This window comes from Cyprinodon tularosa, unplaced genomic scaffold (genome assembly GCF_016077235.1).
Source record: "Cyprinodon tularosa strain WSP-4 unplaced genomic scaffold, ASM1607723v1 ctg291, whole genome shotgun sequence".
In the NCBI taxonomy this organism is placed as follows: domain Eukaryota; kingdom Metazoa; phylum Chordata; class Actinopteri; order Cyprinodontiformes; family Cyprinodontidae; genus Cyprinodon; species Cyprinodon tularosa.
The window spans coordinates 290384-306344 of record NW_024038998.1 but is presented as its reverse complement, the minus strand read 5'-3'; the positions used below and the strand labels follow the sequence as shown (position 1 = coordinate 306344).

The 15961-nt window shown below is 39.8% G+C and overlaps 2 protein-coding genes across 3 annotated transcripts; one reads left to right on the top strand and one right to left on the bottom strand.

The window, feature by feature from the left end:
• Window positions 1-119: 119 nt before the first annotated feature.
• On the top strand, window positions 120-11887 carry si:ch211-197h24.6. Of its 2 annotated transcripts, XM_038291061.1 has the most exons (12): window positions 120-264; window positions 660-1086; window positions 2027-2054; window positions 2761-2838; window positions 4697-4836; window positions 4925-5050; window positions 8248-8293; window positions 8425-8490; window positions 10628-10974; window positions 11056-11160; window positions 11290-11389; window positions 11584-11887. In XM_038291061.1, exons 2-12 carry the CDS (start codon window positions 670-672, stop codon window positions 11625-11627), a joined length of 1497 nt encoding a protein of 498 aa, XP_038146989.1. In that variant the 5' UTR covers window positions 120-264; window positions 660-669; the 3' UTR covers window positions 11628-11887. The 2 variants fall into 2 exon arrangements, with proteins under 2 accessions (XP_038146989.1, XP_038146990.1); XM_038291062.1 differs by lacking the exons at window positions 120-264; window positions 2027-2054 and having other exon boundaries at window positions 947-1086.
• On the bottom strand, window positions 8196-14825 carry rbm12ba (RNA binding motif protein 12Ba). Its single transcript, XM_038291060.1, has 2 exons — window positions 14524-14825; window positions 8196-14371 (listed from the first exon to the last, which is right to left on the bottom strand). Exon 2 carries the CDS (start codon window positions 14320-14322, stop codon window positions 12496-12498), a length of 1827 nt encoding a protein of 608 aa, XP_038146988.1. The 5' UTR covers window positions 14323-14371; window positions 14524-14825; the 3' UTR covers window positions 8196-12495.
• Between the last annotated feature and the right edge of the window lie 1136 nt (window positions 14826-15961).

The following is a 15961-nucleotide window of genomic DNA, read 5'->3' as shown; positions in this document are numbered from 1 at the left end:
GCCTTATCAATAAAAATAGTTTAAGATCAACTACTCTAATATAAAAGACGAAATATGAAAATGTGTTAAAATTTTCTGGAAAATAACCCATTTAGCTGTTCGTTTACTTAAAAAATATCTCTTTTAATTTGTTTTTCGTTTTATTTTATGGGCACATATTTGTCTACCTAAACTCGTCAGAGAAGTGCCCATTTTATTCCGAAAGGAACAGTACAGACCGTCTGCTGGTTTATAGAAACTCTGGTTTTGCAATCAATTTCTCAGGTATGAGTGCTGATGCATATTTTTTGTCCAAGTTATGTGCCATTTAATGAGTTTTAGCTTTGATGACTTTGAGTTTATAAACAGACACCGCTGATCTTTAGGGAAACGAGTTCCATGGACGGTTAGCAAGGCCTCTGATGCAAATCGACGCTAAAATAATCTGAAATGTTGGGGGGGTTAGGGGAAAATATACGCAAACCTCGAATACTTGCTTTGGTTCTAATATATATTTCAGATAATTTATTAATAGCGAAAATGACATAGTTACATCATCAGTATACCATCGTCATGGTAGCGGCCCACTAATGAAAAATACAATTTCGATTGTATAATATAGATATTAACACCCCGTCCTGTTGTTTAAGATTTGATTATGTTTCGGTTTCTTGTTGCAGTGGTGAAACTATGGAGACTTACCAAATGGATGCGCAGGCTAATCCCATTGAAGATCAACCAGCACCAAATAATGGGCCCCCACTAATTAATGAGGGACCGTTCCAAGGGCCACCGTTTCTTCAGGAACCGATCCAAGGGCCACCTTTTCTTGAGGAACCGATCCAAGGGCCACCTTTTCTTGAGGAACCGATCCAAGGGCCACCGTTTCTTCAGGAACAGATCCAAGGGCCACCCTTTCTTGAGGAACCGATCCAAGGGACACAGTTTCTTCAGGAACAGATCCAAGGGCCACCATTTCTTGAGGAACCGATTCAGGACCCATCATTAATTGAGGACCCGAATAATGGGCCACCAAATAATGAGCAAACGACTAACGAGCAACCGAATAATGTGCAACATCATCCTAAGAAAAAGAAAAAGAAGAAGGTATTTAATTTGCACTTGGATCTTCATAAACCTCAGATTTTTTTATTTATTTTTTTGGTTCAGCCTTCAATCTGTCTAGGAACCATCCTAAGAAGTACAGTCCAAGCCCCTGGTTTTTATGGAACTGGGCTACTGGTTTTATCACACCCTGGTGCTGCAGCATCATTCAATGCAAATCTCTCCATACATTGTTGTGCAGAAATCCCAGTTTTACTGGCACTGATTGTTGTCAGGGGTTTGGCTGCCAATTATTGAAGCCTAGAGCTTTACTTTTAGGAGATTTCTGCTGCCTAACTTGCAGTCGAGACAAAATTAATAATTAGCCTGTTTTTCAACCACACATGGTCCTTTAAAACCATTCTTAAGTGCATCGTTTGCCCCATGACTTTTTGTGGTACATGTGGTAAATATTAGAAACTAATTCTAGTGTGATTTGTTGTACTATCCAGGTGTAACACCAGTGGGCAGTATCTTCTTATAAAAGTAGCAACATTCATATCAGTCCTTGGATGAAGGGCTGCAACTGTATTTATTTTTGCATCTTTTTCTGTTTATTAATACATCTGTCTGTCCAGAGGAGCAGGCAGGTCTTTACCTCAGTGCTCTGTTATCTGGCTGCTCCAGACAAGGATGTGTTTTGAACACTGGTTATCCTCAGTGTTACAGCTCTACGTTTCCCCCTGGAGAAGCGGTAACTTAATGTTGCTGTTCTGATGTGATGAGTATTCATCACTTGTACGGAGTCAAGAAAAGCTGATTCCCGTGGCAGTCTCTGCGTGACGTAGGGCTCACGGAGAATGAAGGAATTAAACTGCTCTGCGGCATGTATGGTGTAGGGGACGTGGATGAGGTGTCCAGTCCTCTGCTGAGTGTCATTCTGTCACTAATTCCTGTATGTGTCTCTCTCCTCCTTGTGGGTTTATTCCCTCCGTGCTGACAGAGAAAGCCACCGCAGTCTGGTGATATAGGTAAGTCTTCTGACACACGGCACCACTTCCTGTGCTGAGAGCTGAAGCTTGAGACCTTGGTCTCTCTGCTTCAGCTTATGAGTGGTGGGGGCACATGCTCACTGCTCAGCATTTGGGGGACTATTTCGGTGCCATTCACACAGTTTTTAACTCTCTATTTGGTTCCTGTCTGACTCAACAGGCGGCCAGTTTAGATGGTAAAAACTTCTTCAATGGCGACACATTCTCCTGAGGTGTTGCAGCATTATAAGCAGCATCACTTTAGTTGGATAAGTGTTTAAACGTTTAAATGCTGGCAAATACAGTGTTTACACTGGTAACTTTCTTATGGACCCAATTTTCACCTGGTCATCATGTTATAAATGGGCAGATGCTTCATTTCTGTGGCACAGCAGTGAGTCCGGTGGAAGCACTGCATCTATAGTGTCTCACAGACCAGTGTGGGCCTAAGTGGGGATTGGCGGAGAGCTGTTCTTGTTTTTTTCTCTGAGAATTTCAAAAGTTTGAAGGGGTTTGAATGCCTGTTGGTGTTCAGTTAATCAGAAAGTATGCTCCCTGGTTATTAGTTGTTGCAAATTTTGGAGTAATCTTGCAGGCTCCATCAGCGTATCATTAATGCAGTGAATAGTTGGTAGTTTTTGGGCAAGCAATTATTTTGATTACTGTTTAAAGTTATGTTGTTCTGACCACTGCTGTGTTTTTGCAGTGTTCTCCAAAGGAAATTCTTTCCAAACAATGCCTTCACTGAGCAAGCTGTTAAAGGACGCCACAGAAACTATCATCGGTAAGAAAATGAATAATTTCCCCCCTTTTTACAGGGCATGGTGCTAATATGAATTCAGTTTTTTTCTTAAAAAGTTTTGGATGATAAAAAAAAAAAATTAATAATAATGCATTATTGTGAAAGAAAATTAAAACATTGTTCTAAACAATTTTCAGCAAATAAAAATCATGTTTTCCGTACTTGTTTTTTAACTATGATAGTTCTTTGGGGTCATATTTCTATTACCTTTATGCATCTTTAGTCAGAATTTTGGTTGTATATAATTCTAAAAAGCAAAAAAAAAAAATTTGTGTATGTATGTATATATATATATATATATATATATATATATATATATATATGGTTTTTTGGGTTGTTGTTGAGGCTTAGTTGTGCAGTTAATCTTTACTCAGAGCTTGAGACAGGTTTTTTCTTGAAAATCTGGATTTAAATTTTTTTTTTTGCTTCTTATTTCAGTGAGACTGACATCAGTTAAACAACTTTTGTTCTTGAATGCATACACACAACTGATAAAGTAGCGCACTATGCAATAAATGAATGTGTTATTATCTAGTAAAATGCAGTTTATTACTTGGCATATAGCAGAAAACCAAAGCTAGAAGTTGCTAGAGTCTTTAAACTCTTATTTATATGTAACTTGAGTTCAGTTTTATAATGTTTTATTTACCTGATCATAAGTTACAATTTACTTTGTAAAGCGCTGGTTATCCTCCTGCAGCAATGTGTCGCAGTGAGCTTGTCGCTGATATTTTTTGATTTATGCCCAGTATTGAAGCATGTTCTGTGGTATATTATTCCACACCACAACGCAAGAGGGACGATCACAAACTAGCTGTGGGTCTAGATACGGCTGAGGCAGTGAGGAAGTGGGGGCAGGTTTGTGCGGCAATGGAGGGACATGAGGAAAAAAAATAGCGGGGATTCAGGTGTAAAAAGGCTCTTCTAGCTAGTTCAACTTCGTGAGTCGTTTTCCACAATGGTGAAGTGAAGTGAGGCCTCACCGGAGCAAGCAGACGTGACACAGTGGGGACACAGCAGACATGCATGAGCTGCATCATCTCCACTGCACAAACCATATTTGCAGCGTTGTAACAACTACAGGGTGTTTGCTGGTCAGACCCAATTTGTTAATGTCTTCAGTCAGCCTATTGGCTATATCTGCAGCTGTTTGGCTTGAAGTCATCTTGGTGGCCTGTAGCACGAGATGCAAGGCCCCACTCATTATTATTGTAGTGGGAAGTCACCTTAATGTCACATATCCAGCACATTTTCTTTAGCTGTTTTAAATCCAAATTGGTTCCAGACATCAGACTTCAGTTGGGACAGCTTTGCTGAGCGGTGTGTTACTTACTTTGCACACGGCTGCTCATTTGAATGTGAACTTCACATGCATCACTATAAAAATTAATCAATCTCATTCCCTACACATCAATTTTGCAAAAGTGTACTGCAGTCGATCCAAAATCGATTAAATCGATTTTTTTTTTTTGATTTTTTTTTTTTTTTTACCCATCCCTACCCAGCACCTATTGGCTGATTCAGTCATTTATGCTGCCCTTGACCAGCCTGTTAGTTAGGGTGGATGTTTTTGTAGGTTTAGGGTTGTGCCATAGTCTTTCTATTTCTAGATTATGCACTGAAACGTGCTCCAGGAGAAGTTCAAACCATCAGATACTGTTTCATAATTTAAACAACTTAATTGCCGACCGGTCTCCTGAGTTTTGTTGTGTTCTGTTTTTGTTAACAAAAAAGTAGTTTTAAAAAAAGCAGCTTTGGTTTTTTGTGAGGTATTTTAGACTTTTTTTTTTTTTTTTTTTTAGATGTATTTTTTTTTTTTACTATCGATAATTGTCTGCAGGTCTTCAGTATGTGTGGGAGTACCGCAGCCCAAGTCAAGCTGTCCAACCGCACTACCAGTGCAAACTGTGTTCCCTGCATCGTGTGCAGCATGACATGATTGATCACGTCAAAGGCTGGAAGCACAGCTACAGATATATGGTAAGTACAGCTGTTTCCCTAAGCCACAGAGCCTCTTTGTTGAAAGCAACCAATTTCAATGTGTTGTGTTTTGGGTTTTTTTAAACAGAAAAAGACTCATCCTGATAAGGTAACCTGGGAAGAGGAGGATGGCGTCAAAGACCCTGTGGTCAGAAAGGCAATTAAATCTGCTGCTGCAGAAGTGGAAAAAGCAGAGGGAAGGGGACAGATTAAGGTATGTAATTAACGTATTATAACTGCAACTTAAGAGTGGCTTCTTTTATCAGTCTGGTTTAGAGTGATTTAATGTTTTTCACATTAAGAGCTGAATTTTTAAACTTCAGGTTTTTAAGTTATATGCGCACATTGACCAAATTGGTGCACCTCTTTTAATGAAAGATAAACCCATAATTGTCAAAAGTAACTTGAATGCATAATTATGATAATACAAATTCTATGAAAACAAATAAATCAAATTCAGAGCTTCTGCAAGAATGTCCTATGGACAGATCAGACTAACATGGAACCTTTTGCCAGCAAAAATCAGCTATATTTTCAGAGGTGGAAAAATGAAGCTTATTAAGAAAAGAACAGTGTCCCTACTGAGAAGCATGGAGGAGGATCTGTTATGCTCTGGGGCTGCTTTGCTTCATCTGGCACAGGGTGACTAGAGTCTCTGCTTGGTGCAATGAAATCCTAAGACTATCAAGGGATTTTCCTCCCCAGTGTCAGAGAGCTGTACGTCGGTCGCAGACACACAGCTAAAAACAACCGAGAACGGCTAAGAGGAAAACATTGGATTACTCTAAGATGGCCTCCTATGAGCCCTGATCTAAATCCTATTTAGCATCTTTGGATGAAGCTGAAAAATCCCGTCTGAAAAAGGCTCCTTCAAACCAGAGACAACTGGAGCAGTTTTTTTCTTAAAAAATGGAAACAAAATGTTTGCTGAGAGGAACAGAAGTCACTGACAAGAATTGTTTGATAAGTGTTTGCCTTGTGCAGCAAAATATTACTATCATCCTTAGGTCGGAGTTGAGATTAATCATATTCTGCTCTCCTTCCAATGTCCAGACTCTGATCATGCCATCAAGTCGTGTCCACAGTTCAGCCTCAGTATTTATTATTATGATCAACACAAAGGTTCGATTTTAGCACTTTTGTCATACATTAAAAAATGCACATACATTTCATATTATTGTATATTTGCTTAATACGTTATAGCAAATATTTAAAGGCACATTCCCATCGAACATGAATTTCGCAGTTGAAGCAAAGAATTCCCATGTTATCTCTATGCTGAAGGGCAGATCTGGAGCGAAACTGTGAGGTGAACTGCATAACTTTGGTGAAGTTGATGACATTTGATTGATTGATTGATTGATTGACTTGTTACATCAGCTCAAATAGTCAGAGAAGAAGAATGTGTCAAAGGAAGAAAAAGTTGCATGGGATAGATACAGTACACACAATGCGTCCACATATCACAGCTTTTTTTTTTTTTTTTTTTTTTATAGTAGGATCATTGTACAGGCTCCTTTTTACAAACAGGGTGTAAAAGATTGTCGCCTCACCTGCGAATGAAGTTGAAAGATCTGAACTTTTGTTTACATTCCCGTCGTTAAATCCAATCAGGGCCTAGATGTGGCTGTGAGCTACAGTGAAGATGCGCAGCGGAGAGCACCTTTTTTTATTATTAAAATGGAAGATGGAGAAAATAATGTTGACAAAGGATGAAGTAGGAATGCTTTTAAAGGGGGACACCGTTTTGTTTTGTTGTTTTTTTACATTGGGCCCTTGATTTTACGTTATTACATCATGTTCTACTCACCTATATTAGTTTTGTTTCATTTGGAGCCGTTCTGAAGATATTAGGTTTTGTAATCCAAGTAACTTCTTCCTATGGGCAACGAGTTGAAGGCACAAACTAAACTGTTCAGAATATAATCTTTATGGTACGCCAGCATTCATAACATGTAGGCGAATCACTGTCCCCCAGACATCCGCGGTTATATTTTTTATATTTATATATTTTTTAAACAAAGCGGCACATGTATGATGTCATCCACACGCCGGACTGCGGTTGTGACAGGCAGCCCGGGCCACAGGCAGCTACGCTCTACCCCTTCTATTTATTCGGCTAGCTAATCTGAATCGTTCAATTCCATTTCGAGAGCGAGATCATCTGTGGTAGTAAAACTAGACATCTTAGACATGTGAGTAAAACTAGCAGCAGTTCAGCGAACAGGATGAATGAATGGTAGCCGGCGCGCGCGGATGATGTCATACACACTCCGCTTTGTTTTTAAAAGATATATTTAATTTGCTTCTATATTCTATAAAAACTATTTGAAATGCTCCATTCTATTGAAGTGTAGTTGAAAAGCAAAATGCCTAACTTAAAGGTACACTATGCAACCGGTGTTGATTTTCCAGCGAGGCTCCCCCCAGAGGGCGAAAGTAAAAGTGCACTGTCGTAAATATGCACAGCTGTTCTCCTGGTTTCTCCGTCAAGCCAGGCGCGATTGTTTTGAGCTTAGCAGACAGGCGAACGCAACGAATGACTAACACAGTGAAAATATGAACATGCACACAGAGAGAGAGAGAAACCATTCCAATGTTACTTACAATCGCATCAGCAGAAACGCGAGGTCCGCGTCAGCCTTGCAGCCTTCTTTTTATTTTAGTTCTCGCCATTCGGAAAAAGCTTGCCAGATGTTCACCCGTGTACGACTCCTCTCTCTGTCCGGAGCCCTTTTCCTCTTTCTTGCCTGCTCCGACATGGGCTTTCGCTGTTTTCACGCTGGTTCCGCCATGATAACTGCACAAAGATCGCCACTGTGCTAGCAACGAGCATGCTTTTAACTGGGGGCGTGTAGCAGTTCTCGCCGTAAAGCAAGACTGACTCTCGCGAGACTTCTGAGCCTGTGGGTGTGGGTCGAGGGCTCCTGCAATTGCAAGTGCGGTATTTCCCCCACAGACCACCAGGGCGGCCGAGAATACCTTTGTTCAACCTGAAATGACTAATTTAATCATCCAAAACGTTATGGAACACATTAATTAACTGAAAAATGTTGCATAGTGTGCCTTTAAATTTAGTAATTTTCAGAAAATTCTTATACCTTTTGTCAGATTAAACTTATCTCTGTGACTATTCTTTTTTCAGCCATTAAATGGAGAGTACCAACAATTTTATTCACCTGTGTATTTTCAACTTCTCTCTTCTTTAATGTTTCCCCAGATATTAAGTTGAGACCTTTCTGTTTCTTGGTCACAAAAATTAAAATGATTTATCACATTTAGAAATTTGTTTTAAAGGCAAAGGGAAATAGTAAATATATATGTTTATTTGTTTATTTTTATTTTGGGGGGGGGGGGGGTTGCAATAGCTTATGTAAATTGTCATTTCCCTGTTTCTCTTCTGGCCTTTAGGTGATTCTGAAGGAGCCCTATCTGGTTCCTGCTTTTAAGGGACTCCGTGAGTGATCTTGCTTTTTTTCCTTCTGTGCTAAACTATTACATGCAGAGAACTAATGGATTACATTTACTAATGCTTTTATGCAGCACTCCTCTGATTTTATGTGTCTCTTCGTTTTTATTTTCTCACAGGTTCTGCTGCTCCTGCAGCAATGCCTCCACCGAATAAGGGGATGGGGCCAATGGGTCCTTCATTTGGTGAGCTCCTTTTGGTCAATTAGAAAATCATTTATGGTACAATTGTTTCACTTATTCAGTTCAGTTAAGGTTCATTAGATTAACTACCCACAGTGACATTTTTTATTTCTGTGTATTGTGGCTTACAGCTGATAAAACCCTCAAAATTTGGTTTAAAACACAAGCATACGCATGTACTGTATTGTATTTACACCCATTACTTGTTCTGGTCTCTTTCTGAATGAATTACTCCATTATTGCAAGATTTTTTTTTTTTCTTTACATTAATGCCACTATTGTCGTCCATAGTGGCCTCTCTTCCTTCTGTTTTTCTCCCAGTCGTAAGCCATTTAGATGTCCTCTCTTTGATGGTACATCTGCCTTTTTAGAGCTAACCTCACTTCTGTATCTGAAAGTGATTCTTATTCACCAACGACTAATGGTTCCTCTGCCTGCTAATGCCTTTGCTGTGTTTTGTAACTTCCCTTTTTTCATCTCACATAATTTATTCTTCCGTTTCAGTGGTTTGCTTTTTATCGATTTGTCTTAATGCTAAACCCTTCAAATAATAAAGTTAGCCAAAAAGCACAGCGTTGCGGTCAGCTAGATCACACAGCCACATACTTAACAGCAGCTCTGACGGCTTGCTGATTGGCAGCAAGCATGTGGCCTTCATAGGTTTCAGCTAAATGCTGATACAACTTTATTCACATCCCAAATTTCTTTGATTCAAGCAATGAAATGTAGAAATAATCAGTGAGTCAATAATTGAATGTCCACAACTTCTTTTAATGAATATAATTGCTTTTTTAAGAACTCAGCAACAGAAACAAGTGCGTTTTAAACTTATTGTGCTCTGAAAGAAAAAGCCACATCATGTTCAGGAGTGTCTGATTTCCATGTACTTTGATTGGGGTAACTGGATCCCATCCACCTTATCCCAGCATCAGTAATCTTCAGACTCATGAATTGAATCCCTTTTAATGCAGGATCTTTAGTCCCATTCAAGGCTCCATTAACTCCCCTAAACCACCGATCTTCATCCCATCATGTGGTTAGCTGTAACTACTTGTTAGTTCCCTAATCACACCTCCTCATTATGATGGAGTTTATTCTCAAGGATTGTGACGTTCTCATACATCTGCATCCTGTGGTCCTTTCTCAATGATATCCAGCTTATTTATTCTATAAGCTGTAATTCAGCTACATTCAATTTCCTAACATTTGTTAAAAAACTGGACTTGATTTATTCAAGCAGCTTGAAATTGGACCACAGACATGTTATCTTCAAAGGTTTTGGCTTAATGCAAGGTGCACATAGAACTATATAAAATTCCATGTTATACAGTTAGAAAAAAACACTTATAAAACATTTAGCTGTACCTTTTCTGTCTTCCCTAAACATTGTTCTAAAAGAAAATTACATGAAGAATGCAATTCACAAAACAGAAAACTATGTATAGTCTACTCTTCATTGATCCACTGCTAGTCTTAACTGTAAATTATAACACATCAATTCATTGTATGGTCCTTTGTATGATTTGGCTGTTGAGGGGGAAAAAGAAAAGGTTAAAACGTTCATAAGCCATCTTCTTTAAACGTAACGGTAGATGTGAGAATTCTTTGAGCCACGTTCTCTAATTATTCTCAGTATAGGTATATGAAAGGATCCTGCTTCATCTTGACGCCTTGTGTTGCTTATATAAAAAAACTGGTTACCCACTGTGCGTCATTAGCAGGAGGATTACTTCAGACCTCACGTCTCTGCAGTTTACTTCCATCTGAAAGGGTGAACGATCAGGCTCCTTCTTTCCTTAGCTGAGGTTAAAACCTCCGGCCTCTGTTTCTGGACAAATGTGAGTGGGATCCATGTCCTGGATACATTTATGTGGGATAACAGCCTTGCTCCACTCCTTGGTTATCTTCAATGCAAATTTTAGTTAGCTACTGTTATCACTGTTGCTTGTGCATTCAGTAGGTCTTCTGTAAAATGTTGGGTTTGGTGGCCTGCTTACCATGAAAAATCAACAAATCTTTCCATGTTTTACTATATTTTTTGAATAAGTGCAATAATTAACTTCTTAGATGTTCTATTTCACAGGATATGAAACAGAAGAATTGAATGTGGATTAATATGGAGCTATTGTGCATCTTACAGGTCCCAGGTTCCATAACTCCAGGTTTCAAGGAGAGTTCCCCCCTCATAGAGGTGCTCCCTCCAACTATCAAGGTGGAGAATATGAAGAACCTGGGTATGGAGGCTTTATGCCAAGACCAGCGTTTCCTGACGGGGGTATGAATATGGGTCCTTACCCGGACAGTAGGGGTCCTGGACCAGATGGCTATGGAAGGGGCGGACCGATGGGTGAAAACACAAACGCAGCGTATCCTAATGAGTTCCAGGACGGCTTTACGAAGAGACCGACGAGCAAACCAGTGAACCAGCCTAGATTATTTGGAGAAGCCCCGGAGAGTAAAAACATTCCCGCTCTGCTCAAACACCTGGTGCGAATCTCCTCCTGTTGCATCTCCGCTCCTTTGACCAAATGATATATATAAAAGACTATTTGTCATTTCTGTCTTTAGGACTCTTTCCGAATAGAGACCGAAAACGATGCTCAGTTGGTCCTGAAAGTGACACAAAAACTAACCGACGCGCTGATGGATTACAGGCTGAGGAGCATTCCAGAGGTACAGCCTGTTTTCCTCTCTTCAATAAGTAGCTAAAGCCAGCCTGCTTCACTTTATGATTCAATACTTCAAGCTGGATTTTGGACTGTGGATAAAAGTTTGGGTCTTCTGCTTCTTTTACCTCCACAGCCATCGACATTTAGCAGCTTTCCCATGAGGTCTTCAGACTTTTCCAAACCACCTCCAAGATTGCAAGGCAACAACGAACGATATCCAAGTAATCATTCAGGTACAAGAAAAAAAAAATTCTAGTTGTGTGGTAGGGTAACAAAAAAAATTGTTCAAATTGGCAAGTTTGGAAAAAAAAAAAAAAAAAAGATTTAATACTTTCTTACAAAGATTCACAGAATCGCTTTAGGGAAGAAAAAAAACTGAATGAACATTGAACCTTTCGTCGTCTTTGTTTCTTCCTGTGTTGTTTAGGTCCATCCAGATATCCAGATGGTCCAAAGAGGTATTTCAAATGATCAGCAGAAGATGGCGCCTCACTCATCCTTCTCTCACAGATGCACAACAGACGTGGAGTCTTTTTTCCCTTTTGTGTATATACATTTATATATACTGAATGTGTCATCTTGTTTTCCCACCAATAAAGTTTTTTTTCCTACTTCCTCAGATAAATGGAAGTTTTTCACAACATGAACAGGACATGTTTTAGTTGACCAATTGTATTAGTTGTTAGTTTTTGTCCAGGTTTAATAAAGGTCTTGTTGAAGTAACTGTAAAAGTCATTTTCCTGGTCTCACAAAACTACAGTAATACTGTTAAATCCAATGGCTTGGTCTTCCTCACGCCCTGAGACTCCGCCTCCAGTGGCTTGCTCCATCTTGTTGAATGCATATTACCCAGGGCGTTCTCCCCGACAACTTTTATTTACGTTTTCATGTTACTTCCTCCTGTGCAGCCGTTTCCGTCTGCGGTTAAACTACCTTTTCTTTATTTAGCAGTTGCTTGCAAATCCTGTTGAAGTTTGTTTCTCCTGTTTTAACAAAAGGCAAATATGAACCCTGGAGCTTTAGAACTTGTTAGAACAAAAACTGATCTTCCTTTAGAATTCTAATTCTAATGATTAAGCCATGCTGATTCAAAGTCAAAACCAAAAAATCTGAATTCTGTCATGGGTGAGAAAATCTCCAGTCACCCCTTCCAAAAAATATCTGTACACTTCGCCTGGTCTTCTTTTCATCGTCGGATAAAAGGCTTTGAAGCATCTTGCATCAACAGGAACGTTTATTATTCATTTTGTCAAAAAGAAAAGTACAAAAACGCAAATGTACAGGTGATCCTGACGTAAGACTTAAATGCCAAAAACAACCTCAGATCAGGCAAAGTTTCTCAGTTGTTCAAAATGTTCTCCACTTGCTCGCCATTTATGAGAGTAAGCAGCACGCTTGTCCCCAGGAACTCCTCGCCGTGCATCCTCTGGGCCTCGGCAGCTTGCTGCTCGGATTCAAAGGTAACCACGGCCTCCCCCCTGCCGCGGCCCTCGCTGTCATGCAGTAACATGATGTCGTCCAAGCTCAGATTATTAAATTTACAGAACAGGCTCCTGATCTGACTTCTTTTTACATTTGCAGGCATGTTTCTAATAAAAATGTACCTCTGAGCCATGTCTGTTTGACTCTCCCGCCGCTGCGTCCCGGTCTTCTGTTCATCTGGTTTTCTCAGGTGAATGTGTAATCTTGGGTCGGTAGGACCGGTCCTACGGTTCCTAGGGTTGTTTTTGGCTATCATTCCCCACATGATCTGCTTGGTGATAGAAGTAACCTCAATGGCACCAGAGCCTGCATGGCAGCCAGAGAGATTTATGGCATAGTCAAAGTCCTGTCTGCGGTTAAAAATCAGAAAAGCCGTGTCTGTGAGGTCTCCTGCTTCATCCAGCAGATGAAGCACGTTTCTGTGTGGCATGTGTGTGCATGCAAATAGCTCTTTGATTTCAGTCTTGGTTATGGTTTTGGGAAGGTTTCGGACCATGACTGTATATTCTGAGGTTTTTAATAATGAAGAGTCTGTTTCAGTGTCACGTCTTGGCTTTTTCAGCGGTTCCAGGTGAACTTGATTGTCTGCTGCCCTCTTCCTCTGCAGAGGGGAAACAGATTTTCTCTCATATTTTTCCCTTTCCTTAGATCTTTGGTATTGATTACTTGGCCAGGCATCTAATGCATTCCTGCATTCTTGTAGCACTCTGTCCCACATTTTCTCATCTCCTCCCCGTACCTCCACACAGAATGAGCCCAGCAACTTCAGGTTGAAGCTAAGAGCATCAGATGCATCTTGCATATTTGCAAACTTCACAAGGCAGCCATGACCCTTTCCAAGTTCAACGTTGACTATAACCTCTTTCACATGCAACCCTTTGAAAAAAGTACAGATTTCTTCTTTAGTAGTTGAAGATGGCAGCCCAAAGAGTCGAACGTAGCCTGGTTTCAAATCCGATGTGTGCTTTGGGCTTCTGACATCTCCAGATAAGGTTGTGCTAACATCCTTGTTCAACTCAAATGCTGGCACAGTGGTTTCAGACTTGAGACTCTTAAGAACAGAGCAAACTCCAAGCAGAAAAGCAGTACTAGTATCCAAAGGTTTTTCATTTGAAAATTGCTTATTTACTGTGCTCAGCTGAAAATGTTTTGCATAAGCAGCTGGCAGACTGGTAGTTTCGGGATCAAATGAAGATGCAACTGAAGTACAGTGCGACCTGGATGTTGTTTTCCCCTTAGCCATTTTAGGATCCTCCCTCCTGGGTTTGGGTTTCATCTTAGTCATTCTCCCGTCCTTCAGCTTAGATTTACTCACATCGTTTGGGTTGGATTTGGACTTAAATTCAACGCTGCCATCATGTGGACTTGGCATTTTATCTGCAGCTGGATATTGAGTTTTCCTTTCAGGGCTTACGGTCTTCTTCCCAAAGGATTCCAATTTCTGCTCCATCTCCTTTATACTGCTAGCGTGCAGAAACACCATGGAGCCTTTCAGGAAATTACCATTATGCAGCAAGGCGATCTGTGCGTCGTTTTCATTGGCAAATGCAATAAATGCTTCACCGAGACTCCCCCCCATGATGTAAACCCCTCCATCAGGTATATGCAGGGATTTAAAGAATTCCCTTATATCTTGAGTGCCTGCCTTCACATCCAGGCCTTCCAATCGTAGGATTGTGCTCATTCCTTCTTTCTTTCTTCAGCCTAGGTGTTTGCTGAGAACTCGGAGGACTCTGGGAGGAAAAGTGGAGAACAAAGGTGTCATTGTGAAGCCTTATAAAGAGGACCTGTGCCTCAGTAAAACACGTGCGTCACAAACGGAGATGAGAGAGAAGGAAAGTGTGGTGAGCTGTTATGTAAGCATGAAGGACCCGCCAATACTCACGTAGCTTCGTTACGTTTAAAAGTCGGTTTAAGGACACCCTCAGAGCAGAAATCCAGTTTTAATTAACTCTATCCGAAACGATGCAGGCAGCTGTGTCTTCCCTCCCTCCGACTGATCTGCACTGAGCCGCGTTTTCTCCTTTTATTGGCTCGGATTTACCGCAATACTGCCCTCTAGCGGAATGGAAAGGAAAATATGTAAAGGTGGAAGTTGACGAAGTGGAAAATATCGGGTTTTTTATTAATTATTTCTGAAAGTAAGACCTCTACATATTCGATACTCTACCAAGCAGATCGATCTGGAAATATTTACTCAACTGCTAGGGACTTTCCAGGCTTTCATCAAACCCCACCCCTTCTTCAGTCCTATCACTGTGAAGATAGCAGGGGCGGAGCTAAAAAAGGGCGGCCATGGCCACCCTTATTCAATCATTGGCCACCCCTACCATTTTTCCCTCTAATACAGACGGTGGCAGCAGTAAAACTTTCAAGTGGAATGTTCTAACTTATTCAACATTTTAATTTTCTATATGTAAACATTTAGCTGACAACAAAAACACTGTGGTTAATTATGCACATCAATATACTAACATTAAAGATGAATACAGAATTCATGCTCTTTTCAGAACTAGATTTTGTGTTTTATGGGGTAAAGAAAAAATTATGTCTCTGCAAGTCATCTAGGAATCTTCACTGAAATCAGAGATAAATAACTACTTTAATAATAAGCAATCAATTCAATGTATATATTAGTACATATAATTATTAATTTTATGCTGAATGATTTTTAATAAAAGTAGGTTAGTAATGACAATGAATAAGATGTTAGCCCCAGAACTCAAACTGAAAGAATTTTGTCCACTACACCTTTAATTTAGACAGCATGGATGTTTAAATATATGCGTCCAATTGTTAGCACAGGCTGTAGGAAAGTATAGTTTGTCTTTATTTGGAAAATATGCATGTCGTGATTGTTCATTATCCTGTTGCAACAGTGTAGATTGAGCCTGAGGTTCTGGCACCTATCTACTTTTGGCCACCCCTCAGTGTACATTGGTTATTGCTTGGCCACCGTTATTAAAATTTTCTGACCCACATGACCCATGAATAATAACTGCATTTCTAAAGATGAAATGCACTGGAACAGATATGGTAACTGAATGGTCCTTCAGACCCGATTTATTTTCATTATGATTGGAAAAATTAAGGTGATTGTTTCAGTCGTATTGAGAAAGGATCACAATTTTCATCCAAATATTATTCTGAACCAAAAAAAAAACAAAAAAATCTCTAATTTGTTACAGCTGAATTGTTTTACTTATAATTTGATTAAAATTGATTATTTTTATTCGAAATAAGTCAAAAATATGTAATATACGTCAACTATGAATTATCATTGACCTAATATTCCAAATATTAACTGAAATGTAACCCTAACC